The 14,436-nt window shown below is 37.9% G+C and overlaps 1 protein-coding gene across 10 annotated transcripts in view; it reads right to left on the bottom strand.

Annotated features, from left to right (window-relative positions):
- Znf404 (zinc finger protein 404) overlaps positions 1-14,368 on the bottom strand; it is a 17,353-nt gene extending 2,985 nt beyond the window's left edge. Inside the window, exons 1-8 of one of the 10 annotated variants that reach the window (XM_048790751.1) lie at positions 14,162-14,368; positions 12,810-12,868; positions 12,247-12,693; positions 11,403-11,539; positions 10,299-10,383; positions 7,609-7,682; positions 1,600-1,713; positions 676-802 (exon numbers count right to left, since the gene is read on the bottom strand). In XM_048790751.1, coding sequence (XP_048646708.1) covers positions 676-802; positions 1,600-1,713; positions 7,609-7,617 — 250 coding nt within the window. In that variant the 5' untranslated portion in view covers positions 7,618-7,682; positions 10,299-10,383; positions 11,403-11,539; ... (1 more) ...; positions 12,810-12,868; positions 14,162-14,368. The other 9 variants (XM_048790749.1, XM_015496742.2, XM_048790753.1 and 6 more) reach the window with 9 other exon arrangements.
- Positions 14,369-14,436: the final 68 nt, after the last annotated feature.

Genomic DNA, 14,436 nt, shown 5'->3' with positions numbered 1-14,436 from the left:
ATAAATATATATATATATATATATATATATATATATATATATATATACTCTTTTAAGAGCAGACTCATCAAATTCCAGCACAGAGAAAAATGGAAGAGCAAAAGAAGGTAGTGATAGAATTGCAAGATCTGTTCAAAAGGTCTAGCATGGGTATAGTAACATTTCTAGAGGAGAGGAGAAGATGGCCAAGTATTTTCCAAAATCAGGACAAAGACTTCTACCTCTGGGTAGAATCTATCAGATCTCTGCAAGTCAATATTCCCACTGCTCTAACAACAAAAAATAACCGAAAGAAAATGATCTTGAGTCATTCTTCTACAATGAAAATAAGAGGCTCTTTTGTAGTAAAGAAGAAAACCAAGATCCTGTAATATCTGTTCTCTGTGTTGGAGGATCAGCAATTACAACAGAATATTTACAAACATTCAGAGCACACACATAATATGAAATTCATTTAGAAAAAATTCAGTTACAGCATAGGGCAGAGGAAGGCAGAAAGGCATGTGAATAGGGAAGATTGAGGCACAAAATGAAGGTTCCTGTTTCTAAATAACAAATTTCAAATCAATATTTTGAGAACATGGAGCAGAAATTTAGCTGGTTTCCTGGCATATAATATATATAATAATCAATATATAGTAGAGAAAGCCGATACTTCAGAGAGCAAATTCTTACCCAAAGAGACCAAGTTGATATAATTCTCCACCATCACATCTCTGTATAAATCCCTCTGATCTGAGTTTAAACATTCCCACTCCTCCTGAGAGAAGTCTATGGCAACATCACTGAAAGTCAGTGGTACCTGAAATGATAAACCCATATATTAGTTTCAAAAGAAAACTTTTCCCAGATGAAATACATAAAGAGGCAATATATAAAAAAGAAGAGTTTGAAGTTATGAGATCATTACATGGTTAAATGAGAGTAAATATCTTATGTGGAATCCTACATAATCTTATTCCTTTTGAACCACAAAAAATTACTTCGACAACATGGAAAAAGTATTTAAATATATGAAAATGAATAAAGTAATCAGACTTTCCAAATTAAATTAAATGGTATATATTAGGACATTACACAAGCCACCAACTAATAGTCTGTACAAGTTCTTCATGGAATATGTAAAAAGAATTGATACAATTCACCTCCTCAAAACATTATGAAATCTCTCCTACTCTGATGGAATAATAGAGATTCAATTTGCCATTCTACATGAAATAAATGAAAAACTGGATAAATATTCGAAACATGGTTTCAACACAGAAAACACTGGATAATAGCAAACTATGATCTCTGAAATAACAAATGAGGTGTGACCTACAACTGATATAGCTCACTGTAAGAAGACAGTTTCTAGACTGTGGCACAGGAAGGGGGAACCGAAGTAAAACCCAGTGGACTTCCTGAGTATTATCCTCATAGCCAAACCAGATAAAAATACTATAAGAAAATTACAAGTTTCATATCCCTCATGAACATAGATGCAAAGATTCTAAACAATTTTTAGCACTCTGAATCCAACAACATAGAAAAACAGTAAAGTTTATTGCATGAATTCAAGGTAGGTCTAACATTTGAAAACCAGTTGATATAATTCACCATATTGACCTCTTTGAAAACCTCTAGTTCTTGCTGATGGGAAGAATCACAGCCTGTGGTACAGGAGTCCCCTGTATTTCTCCTTTGGTAGCAAAGCAATAAGCTGTCTTTGTCCTTAAAAAAAAAAAAAAAACAACAAAACACCATATTAAGAAAGACCATATAATAATATCAATAAATGCAGAAAAAGCATTTGATAAAAATCCAACATCTAATCTTGATAAAAATTCTCAGCAAAACAAGAAACCTCAACTTAATGAATGACATCTACAAACAAACAAACAAAAACCCATAGCAAGTATCACATTTATTAGTTAAAGGCTAAATGCTTTCCTTCAGGAATAAGGCAAGGATATCTACTCTCACCACTTCTATTCAGTATTGTGTAGAGGTTCTAGTCAATGCAACAGGCAAGAAATAAAAAGAATCCAGATTGTAAAATAAGTAAAATTCTCTTCATTCACAGATGATATGGCTAATGATATAGAAAATCCAGCAGAATTTTATGGAAAGTCACTGAAACCATTAAATGAGATCAGCAAGAAGACCAAGTTCAATATATTCAAATATCAATAACATAACATCTTTAATGAGACATAGTAGTTAGCCTTAGAGCTCTTGTCTAGCATGTAGGAGGCCCTGGGTTCAATCCCCAACACCATAAAACAACAACAAAAACTGTACTTATATCTCAATATTAGCAAAAGCTGGTGGAAATTTAAATAAGAAATACTGAATTCTGAGTGGAAAAATATCAAATACAAATTTTATAAATCAAATAAAAGATGTGCGATACTCATACTTTAAAACCCAGAAATAATTGCTGAGAAAAAAATTTAAAAGACATAAATAAATGAAGAGATAACATGTTCATGGATCAGGTGATGATTATCTTGGCAAATACACAGATTCAACACATTCCCAATCAAAACCCCAGCAGGATTTTTTTTTTGGGGGGGTTTGTTTTAGAAATTGATAAGCTGATTCTAAAATTCATTTAAAAAATATAAGGGACCTAGAATAGTGTAGACATCTTTGAAGAAGGACAAAGTTGGAGCACTATCCCTCTGACTGGAAAACTATTATGTTAAACTAGTGAAAAGAACATGGTGTTGGGCTGGGGCTGTAGCTCAGTGGCAGAGTGCTTGCCTTGCACAAGGTACTGGGTTCAATCCTTGGCACCACGTAAAAGTAAACAAATATAATAAAGGCATGTTGTCCATCCACAACTACAAAAACAAAAACAAAAAACAATGTGGTGTTGGTATCAGAACACACAAACAAACCAAAGGAACAGAACAAAGAATAGAGAAACAGACCTACAAATATACAGACAAGTGACCTTTATTCCTTTTTTGGAGACAGGGGTCTCACTATATTGTCGTTATGGTATGGATGTAGAATGTCCTCCAAAAGCTCATGTGTTGAAGGCTTGGTCCCCAATGCAGCTATGTTCAGGGACAGGGCTTTTGGCAAGTGATTGGATCATGAGGAAGCTAACCTCATCAGTGGAGTTCATAACTGAATGGACTATTGGGAGGTGGTGGAAACTTTAGAAGGAGGGGCCTAACTGAAGGGAGTGGGTCCTTGGAGGTATGCCTTTGGGGACTACATCTTGACTACAGCCTCTGCTGGCTACCATGAGGTGCAGCTCTTCTCTACCACACACTTCCCACCATCATGTTCTGCCTCACCACAAGTCCACATGATGGGATCAAGTGACTACGTACTTAAACCTCTGAAACCATGAGTGAAAATAAAACTTTCCTCCCTTAAGTTAATTTTCTCAGGTATTCTGTCACAGCAATGAAAAGCTGGATAACACAGTGGCCCAGTCTGCTCTTCAATTCTTGGACAAGTGATCTTCTCACCTCAGCCTCTTGGATGCTGGCACTACATATATACGACTGCACTTGGCTCTGACTTCTAACAAAGGTGCTAAGACAGTTGAGTAGAGAAACACTAATGTTTTCACAAAACAGTGCTGGAACAATTGAATGTCCATGTGTAAAAATATGATCTATACCTTGTACCATATGCCAAAATTAACACCAACTATAGGTCCAAATGTAAAACCTAAAACTATATATCTTCTAGGAGACAATGGAGTGTAAAAAACCTAGTAATCTTCAGTTACACAGAGATTCCTCAGACACAATAGGAACAGTACAATTCATAAAAAAATACACTGGTAAATTGGATTTCATAAAAACTTATAACTCCTGGACTTCAAAAGTCGCTGTTAAATGAGTAAAGAGATAAGCTACCCTACAGAGAAATTAACTTCCACACAAAATTTGGTTCAGATGTTGAGACTGATGATCCTACCACCTAAGGAGGTATAAAAAGATTTATTCATATATGGTGCTTTCTGGGGAGAGTCAGATGATTAAGTAGGTAGAAAAAAGGCTTTCGAGAACAGAGAAAGGAAAATACCTTAGAGTTTTTATTGTGTTTAAGGAATGGGGTTGGGCGAAGGTTCTTGCATGTAAGGAGATGTGTGTAGTTTGAACCCAACCTTCCACTAGCACCAAAGGAAAGAGCCCCTGAATTTTCTTATCATCTTGCTCAGCTAGGATATGGAAGGGAAAGAGGATGGGGTGAGGCTTAAAAATGATCAGCAGTGAAACAGCACGAATGAAGTCTAATTACCCTATAGACTATGAGAAAATATTTGCAAACCATATGTATGATAAAAGTCTTATATCAAGACTAGATGGGCTGAGGCTTGGATTGTGGCTCAGTGGTAGAGCACTTGCTTAGCATGCGTGAGGCACTAGGTTTGATCCTTAGCACCACATAAAAATAAATAATAAAATAAAGGCATTGTGATCATCTAAAACTAAAAAATATTAAAAAGTATACATATATGGGCTGAGTTTGTAGCTCAGGGGTGAAGTGCTTGCCTAGCAAGTGTGAGGTACTGGGTTCGATCCTTAGCATCACATAAAAACAAAACAAAAAAATAAATAAAGTAAAGGTATTTTTAAAAAAGACTATATGAACAACTCTCAAAATTCAAAGCTAGAATAATAACTTAATTTTTTAAAAGGCAATAGGTTTGAACAGACACTTCATAAATGAAGGTATATACACATCTAAGTAACAAATGAAAAGATATTTATTTGGGGCTGAGGCTGTGGTTCAGAGGAAAAGCATTCACCTAGTATGTGTGAGGAACTGGGTTTGAATCCTCAGCACCACATAAAAAATAAAGGTATTGTGTTTACCTAAACTAAAAAATAAATGTTTTTTTAAAAAAGATATTTACTAAGCAGCATTATTTATTAGGGAAATGCAAAATAAATGTTGATACAAATTAAAACCACAATATACAATTATTAGAATGACTGCCATTAAAGACACTGACCATCTGAAGTGTCCCATGAATGTGGGAACAAAACAGAACTCCTGTACTCCACAGGTGGGAATGTAAAATAGTTTAATCACTTTGAAAAATCATTTTTGGTTTCTTAAAAAGCTAAGCATCCATATGACCAACCATTCTAATCCCAGTATTTATCAAAGATAAATAAAGAAAAGAATATGTGCCTATAAAGATTTGTGCAGGAATGATTACAGCAGCTTTATTTGTAATAACTAAAAATGGGAAAAATTCAAATGCTCATCAAGAGATAAATGGATAAACTGTGGTATTACCTTAGAAGAGAACACTAGTGAGCAATAAAATGGAATGCATTACAAATATACAGTACAACCTGGATGAATCTCAAAATGTGCTGAATGAAATAAGACAGATCTTCCAAAAAAGAACATTATATAGGATTCCAGTTATATAAAATTCTAGAAAATGCAAACTATCCCATATAAAGAGAAAATAGAACAATTGTTGGGAAATAAAGGTATGATGGGTGAGCAGGAAGGAGGCAATCATAAAGGGATATAAGAAAATGTTTAAAAGCTGGGTATGGTGGTGCACACCTGTAATCCTAGCAACTTGGGTGGCTGAGGCAGGAGGATCAGAAGTTTGAGGCTAGCCTCTCAGCAAGTTGGTGAGGCCCTAATAAGACCCTGTCCCAACATAAAAAATAAAAAGGGATAGGGATGTGGCTCAGTGGGTAAGCAGCCCTGGGTTCAATCCCTAGTTCCAAAAAATGTTTGGACTGATAGATTTGTTCATTATGTTGACTGGTGATAGTTTCTCAGGTGTATTAATGTACATATCCAAATTTACCAGATGCCTTAAATATGAACAGTTTATTATCTGTCACTTATAATTAAATAAAGTTTCTATAAAAAGGCAAAAATTAAAACACTCATTTATGTCATTTATATCTCAAAAAAGCTGATAGCCTCTATCTTAGAAAACAATTTAAGGCCATGCATGAGGGCACATGCCGGTATTCCCAGTAGTTTAGGAGGCTGAGACAGGTGGATGGCGAATTCAAAGCCAATCTCAGCAAAGCAACTCAGTGAGCCCCAGTCTCTAAATAACATACAAAATAGGGCTGGGGATGTGGCTCAGTGGTTGAGTGCCCTTGAATTTAATCCCAAGTACTAAAGGAAAAGAAAAAAAAACACAACTTAAGTAAAATTAAGTCAAAACACAAGTTTCTTATATGTCAGATTATGTCATAAGCATTTCCCTTATTTTGACAAATTAATGATTTCATTTAGTCCCTCTTGTCAGGTTTAATCTTTCTTAAAGTATTAGGTTTTATTAATAATAATAATATACATAATATTATACCATTTATATTGGACACAAATCCCAACCTTCCTTTTCTTTTCCTTGCAGAAAAGCATCACCTCCTCTATCAAGTTCTAGATGGACTTCCTTTCTATAATCCCTTACTGAACTACTGTTACTGAGTTAGAATACACTAATGCAGAATGATCCAGAACAACACTGATTCACTAAAGATAAGCAACTTCCCTTCCACTACAAAATAGACCTTGCTACCTTATTCATCTCTCTAGCTAGGCTTCTGATCTCTCTCTAGGTAAGACCCAATCCTCTCTCTACCCAAACCTAAGAGCTTATCAGAGCTGAGACTTCATCTTGCACTAAGACTTAGACCATTCACAACAAAATTTTCCTTTATCTATTCAAAAAACTATGGAGAAAGTTTTCCTTCTTGTGGTCCAACAAGACCATCACTTCTATATCATGAAACTGAGAATCTGACAAGGACAGCTTAAATATTTCCTTCAAGGAACTACTTCTTTTTTTTCTTTTTAAGGAACTTAATTAATTTTTTCACTACTCAAAATCTGCTCTTTTTTCTTGGTACCTAGGGTTGAATCCAACAGCACTTAACTACTGAGCCACATCCCCAGCAACCCCTTCAACCCCTTTTCTTTTACCTTTATTTTATTTAGTTATTTTTTATGTGGTGCTGGGAACGAACTCAGTGTCTCAAGCACGCTAGGCAAGTGCTCTACCACTGAGCCACAACCCAACCCCAGCCCATGTTTTTTATTTTTTTTCTTTCTTTCCTTTTTTTTGATACTGGGGATTGAACTAAGGGGCACTCAACCACTGAGCCACATCGCCAGCCCTATTTCGAATTTTATTTAGAGACAGGGTCTCACTAAGTTGCTTAGCACCTTGCCTCGCCATTGCTAAGGCTTGCTTTGAACTTTCAATCCTCCTATCTCAGCCTCCCGAGCTGTTGGGATTACAGGCGAGCACCACTGCACCTGGTTCCTTTTTATTTTTTATTTGAAGACAGGGTCTCACTAGGTTGCTTACAGCTTTGATAAATTGCTGAGGCTGGCTTCAAACCTGAAATCCTCCTGCCTCAACCTGCAGAGCTGCTGAGATTATAGGCATGCACTACCACACTCGGCTTAAAACCTGCTCTTGAGAGAAGACTGAACATATTGCAAAATTATTTGATGAATAAGTAAAAGTAAGTTGACACATGGGAACTATGAAATGCGTCCAACAGCTGTCTTACAAAGGCTGTTTAGGGATAAAAACAGAAAATATTACATGAGTTAAAATCATAACTTTTCAAGAAATAGAAAGAGACATCAACTTACCTGGGCCATGATTTAACCATGCCGGCCTTCCTTGGTATTCCTCTATTAGAGAAGAAAAGTTCAGAGAGCCAGAGCTAGGGGAGGAAAAAGAGACTTTGAGACCTGGTGGACTTCAAAACTCTGAAGCTTTTTTTTCTTTATTCTTTCTTCTTCCTCTTCCTGCCATACCCTAAACATTAACACATGTCAAGGGATATGAGACATCCAGACAAATCCAAGCCCTCTCCATTCAGACCACACAAGTGGGGACACAGAGCAAAGGTACCACTGCACCAAAGTGGATCCATCTGATCTATGGCCTCTCTCATTCTGAAGATGCAAACTCCAAGGCTAGGGATATAGCTCAGTTGGTAGAGAGCTTGCCTCACATGCACAAGGCCCTGGATTCAATCCCCAGTACCACAAGGAAAAAAAAAAAAAAGCCAGGATTAATTAGGCTGCTTATAAGAATTGTACCTTAAATATAAAGACACAGATATGTTAAAGAATGGAAAAATATATTAGATATAAATCAGAAGAAAGCTGGTATACGTGTACTTGTAACAGAAAAAATAGACTTTGATGCAAGAAATATTATAAGTAACAAAGGGGACATATTCTACCTTTCACCAAGAACAGAATAGTAGTCCTAATATTTGTAGGTACTTAATGAGAGAGCTTCAAACTATATAAAACAAAAGTCAACAGAAGTAAAGGCTAGACATATTTAAAATTAAAGTTAGAGATTTTAACACTACTGTTAACAGAAAAGACAACACACAAAGCAAAAATCAACAAGTCCATAGAAGTTTGAACACAATCAAATTGAGTTATAAACTGCAGTTTATACATTCTTTTCAAACATTGATATCATAATTACCAGGATAATATTCTGGGTCAAAAAACAAGTATCTATAAATTTCAAAGGGTTAATACAAAACAATGGATATTTTCTTAAGTCTTTAGAATTAAAAAATAGGCATTCCTCAAATGTTTTCAAATATAAGGAGTATAATTCTAAATAACTATAGTTCAAAGAATAAATAAAAGCGGAAGGCACAAAATATTTTTAATTGAATGATAATGAAAATACAACTTATCAAAGCTTGTGTGGTGCAGTTAAACCAATGTTAACAAAGTCATGTTTGGATTTAAATGTATGTTTCAAGAAAACATAAAGGTTTAAAATTAATTCTCTACCTCAAGAAATAGAGAAAAGATGGGCTGGGGATATAGTTTAATCTTAGAATGCTTATTTAGCATGTAGAAGGTGCTGGGTTCTATCTCCACATTGGAAAAAAAGAGGAAGAAGGAGGAAGAGGAGGAGGAGGAAGAAAGAAAAGCAAATTAAACTTATAGAAAGTAGAACATACCAAAAGAAACCAATAACATTAAAAAAAAAAAAGAACTGGATATATAAAAAAGCAAAATGAGTACAGTCAGAAGCTACTTCATTGGAGAGATGAATAAACCAGTAAAAAAAAAAAAAATCCTGTCAATTATCAGGAATATAAAAGGAGGTATCACTATATATACTGCAGAAATGAAAATGATAACAGACCTTATAAACAATTTTATGATGATAAACTTGAAAACCTGGAGGAAATTTTAAAAATTACTAGAAAAGGCAGTTTAAAATGATATAAGAAATGGCAAATCAGGATATTGCTATATGTATTAAAGAAATTAAATCCATATTAACTATCTTTCTACCACAATAATGTTAGGCCCAAAGGCTTCAGTGGCAAATTCTTTCATTTACAGAATTAAAAATACCAACCAAACTTGGCCTTCTCAAGTAAACAGAAATATATGGACCATATCATGAAGTGAGCTGTCTTAGTACATTTCATTTGCGAGAGCAGATCCCTCATGACCCCCAGGTGCCCCTCAATTCCCTGTCACTCTCAAAGCCTCAACATGAATTTTGGCTTGGAACAAACCACATCCAAACCACACCACCTGTATAATTGTGGTATAAAAACCTATCAAGGACATTTCAAGAAAGGAAAAAATACAGCATATCTTTCCCATGGGCACAGATGCAAGTATATTAAAAAATATTGCAAAGAAAAACCAGTAATATAAATGACTGAGAGAGATTTATTTTAGAAATGTAAATGTCATTTAATTAAAAAAAAAATCAATTCAAGAAAAAATTTTCTGTAAATTTGGAGCAATAGGGAACTTCTTTCATGTGATAAAGAAAATATATGGAATAAAAACTATAACTACCAGGCTGGGGATATAGGTCAGTTGATACAGTATTTGCCTCACATCAAGACCCTGGGTTCAATCCCCAGCACCACAAAACAAAACAAAAAACTATAACTACCATTAAACATAAAAGGAAATATGAACCACTATCTTTCTGAGTTGAAGAAAAAGTAATGTTGTCTGCTTTTATTATATCTATGATTTGACTGAAATTTCAAATCTAGAAGTTTATCCTCAGGGAATAACTATAAAAAGACATAGAGGTCTATGTATAATGATATTCATTATGAGTTTAGTTTTTAGTAAAAACTTTGAAGCATAATAACTAACAGTAAGCAAGAGGTTACATACATTATAAAGAGAAAGCCCTGAAAGTGAGATCTTGTATTTACAGATCAGTCACTATGAGGCAGAACATTTCAAGAGAAAGGAAAGAGACTCAAGTATTTGAAATTAAAGTGCATTTTATGAAGAATGAAGAATCATAAACTCACCTGAACTTTTAACTTTCAGATGTGCAACAAAAATTCTTTCTTCTTCCAGGATTTTTATTTGTCTGTTTTTTAGAGAGGCGTGGCACTGGGAAAAGAGGCAAGCAGAGAAAGTGAGTTTTATTTAAATAATAGTAACAGATGTCTCCTGAAAGGGAAAAGAGGGCCATAGCTGGTGTCCTCCTATCCCAAGAAGTAAGAGTATCTGTCCCTGTTGCAGAAAGTTCACTCCTTGTCCCCAGTGCCAATTAATGCCAATTTAATAATGAGGACATAGTTTTGAGAAAAAGCAAAAGGTTGTTTTATTGCTTTGCTATCAAAGGAGAAAAACAGGGGACTCCTCTCCCAAAGGCTATGAATGTCAATCAGGAGGGACAGGGGGTTTTTAAAGGAACCCTAGAAGAGTTACATTCCAGGTGTGCTCTGGTAGGGGGTCCCAGGGCACCCTTATGGTATGCTAGGATTCACATGTTAATTTGGGAGATATTCCACTTCCCAGATCCTCAGACAGTGGGTGTGTTCAGGAGCAATTAACTAGAGGAAGAAAAAGATAACACTCCATTCCCTTTGAATCATCTGCCATCTTCCCCACCAACCAAGATCACCTATCTACACTGCCTGTCTTTAATTCTTGCTTCACCTGCTCACCTAACCCACACATTACCAGACCTGGGTAGGAAGGAGACTAGAACTGATCTTCCCAACCCAAGAGAGGCCAGGGTCATGTCGGAGCCTTTGGCCAAAGTTTTTGGAAATACTGTAGTTATGAAAACATGTCATTAACTCCTTGGAACTTCCAGAGAGGAACCTCCCAAAGGTAATCCTACTCCTGGGATAGCCTCATCAGGTCTACCCAGACTCCAGCCTTAAAATATGAGGCCATGTTAAAAAAAAAAACAAAACCCAAAAACAAAAAACGAAAGAAAGTCTTTTCTCAAGATCAAGTCTGTCTTCTGGCTGGGATTCTCCATTCTAAGGTTCAAAATCTGGTTTCCCTCTTTTACTTGCTGCAGACCCCAAGTGACTGAAAGGAGAGAAGGCTGAGGAATCAGAACCTAGAGACATTAAGTAACAATGTCAACACATAGCCACAAAACTCTCGCCTACCCATAAGCCACGCATCCAATCAACCAGTTAGTGATGCGCCAACACAAACATCGTCAGAGACACAACGCAGTTCCCCGTCTGCTGCTCTAAGACTTTGCACAGGACAAGACCTGCCCGCTCTCTGGGTGTGAGGGGACCTTTAATTAAAGGAGTTTTTTTGGAGGAAGGAAGATACTGTGCTGTGCCCAAGCGGGACAGAAAACAAAGACATAGGGCTGCCAGCTCAAAAAGGTCAGGGATTAAAGGCGCTTCTGAGTTCTTTGTTCACCTTTGCCGGGCTTTTTGCTAGGAATGGTTTAAGCTAAACAAGGAATGATTGACAGATTCATTCCCCACAATGCTTATAGCGCATGCGCCAAAGCTCCCATTCCAGAGTTTTACCCTAGAAGTGTGATATGCAAATCCTACAAATGGGATCTTCAGCGGGGGCGGGGAAGGGGGGGTTCTCCTATTAGGTGACTCTAGGTAAAACGTGGGTCTCTGCGCATGCTCCTTCAGAAGGTCGGACACATTTTTTGAAAAACAATCTTGTCGCGCGTAGCGCCACAAGCCTGTAATCCCACCGGCTCTCGAGACTAAAGCAGGACCTAGAGTTCAAAGCCAGCCTTAGCAATTTGGGGAAGCCCTGTCTCTAAGTAAAACACAAAAAAAGGGCTGGGGATGTGGCTCAGTGGTGAAGGGCTCCCGGGTTCAATCCCTGGTACAGAAGAAAGAAAAATAGAATCTTGCTGTTCACTCTTTGAGGAAAACAGCTCCTCCAATGACAGAGGGCAGGAAGCTAAATCCTTAGCCTCACCAGTTCGGCTGACTGAGGTGGGGTGGGGCTTGGGACCAGGGTCCCTACCTCACTGGGCTTCCTCGCCTTCGGAGCCTCTCACCCCCACCGCCAGGTCTATTCCGGATGTGAAAGCCTCAGCGGAATTTATTTTTGGGAAGGGGGGTTTTGGGAGGGGGACACGATTTTCTCACCACGCTGGGACTGTGGCCACTGGAACACAGGAAGAAGACTAAAGGGTGAAAGGTGAGTCAACCTCCAAGGCTCCTGGGAAATGTAGTGCAGCCGGAAGAATCCTGACTCTGTAGCCCGTGCTCGAAGTGGGCATGCGCGGTACGACCAGGTACTGGAGCTGTCAGGAGGACAACGCTTTCAAGACGTTAGGAGAGGAAGGCGGAATCTGAGTCCCGCCAGGATCGCCCAGCCAAGGGCAAGCGGACAGGAAATCTTCAGTTCAAGAGGAGGAGGTTGTGGGTTCCAAAGTGCAGTCTGCAGCATGTATCCAGGGGGAGAGCTCTATAGGGACAGGGACTTTGTTTTTTTTTTGACCCTCCAAGTTGGTATTGTTACGAGGAGCGGCTCCAGAAAGCACTCTAAGCCCGAATTTCAAATTAAAAGAGAGTTTTATTTACCTGGCCAGGGACTGTCACCCACCGTAGAGACTCAAGTTCTGGGGCAGGACAGCAACTTCCTAGTCCATCCAAGGAGAATATAAGCACAAAAACCACAACTTAGTGACTTGCTTGTCCTCATGTAAGCTACCAATCACAGAAATTAAAACATTCATAAGTGGGGCCTGTGGGCTCTAGGCAGGGCTGGAATTTTCCAGTCAGCAAGCAAGTGATAAATAGAAGCTAAAAAAAAACATTAGCTTTGGAGTTCAGTTGACACTAAAAAAAGCATTAGCTTTGGAGTTCAGTTGACCACAGTCCACGGTTCAAGCAGGTACTAGACAGTCATTTCCTGAATTTGGGTGGGGGTCTGCAGGGCAAGAATCTACTTCAAAGTCATGTAGACCCACAAGGGCATTCAAACCCAGGATGTAGCTCACCACCACCACCGCTGCATCCTGAGTAGGGTACAATTTATGGGGTACAAAGTACAGAAAGACAATTTTTTAAAATAAGAAAACAGCTTTAGTTTCTATTTCCTAGAAATGGGTCATGCAGTTCTCCCTTCACAGGGACAGTTAAAAAAAAAAAAGAAATTAAGATGAAGTTTCTCTAGTCACATCTTTTTACTCAAATGACCCTATTCCCATAATCCCAGCAAGATGTGCATTGTTGAAAGTAACTAATGAGTCTCTACGAGAGCAAATGCTTTACACACTCAGTACTAGTAACTTGTTTGATGCCTACTTAAAACTACAGTTATCTTATGGCCTATACGCACATTTTCATCTGTCATTTTACTAATATTCATAAACCCTATGTCCTTTATCCTATGCAAGGCTACAAGAGCAGGTTGTTATGTTAATCTAACCTTATCTATATTAATCTACTTGCTTATTTATCTATAACTACTGACACACTGACTTATCCTATGGCTTAAATCCTATGTTTTACAGTTACATGATTTTTCTACTATTACTTAGGCTTATTCCTCGTTTCTTTTAAAGGGTGTGGTCAGACCTGCTTGCATCGGTTTGATTTTTTTCTTGTTAGTCTTGAACAACGTTGTAGTTGGGTAGACCTTTTTATCATTCTTTTTAAGCATAAAGCATGTAGTGCTTTTCTTTTAACCTTCCCCAATTTAAATTTGAACTCTTTACTCCTGTCCCTGACACTCAAGCCTGGAAAATGTGCCTTTCAGTTAATTATCACCAACTTTGAACCCTATACTTCTGTCTCACAATGAGAAAACAACAAAACAACAATCACCACCAACCCAGGCCGATTTGGAAAACAAACATTGATTTAGATTCCACCTGCTCATCCAAAGGAAAATTGCAGGATCCACCTAACAAGAGGAAGCTCAGCCTTACCCAAGATTCTGGGACGTGTAGTCCAGACCTTTCCTCTGGCTGGAGCACTTCCGCCCCGGGAAGGCGTGGCCACGGTAGTTGCTCCTCTGAGGGACATAAGGAACTACAGGGATACTACAATGCCCAGAATATTTGGTGGCACTTCGGCTGCCGGAGAAGGAGAATATAAAGCCCGCCGTTCTCGGAACTTTTCAGGCGATGCAAGTGGGCGCCAGCACTTCCGCGGGGGGGGGGGGGCGGGGCGGGGGGGGCGGCCCAGTGTCCCGCGGGATCTT

This window comes from Marmota marmota, unplaced genomic scaffold (genome assembly GCF_001458135.2).
Source record: "Marmota marmota marmota unplaced genomic scaffold, marMar, whole genome shotgun sequence".
Taxonomy (NCBI): Eukaryota; Metazoa; Chordata; class Mammalia; order Rodentia; family Sciuridae; genus Marmota; species Marmota marmota.
This window is presented reverse-complemented; position numbering and strand designations above follow the sequence as displayed.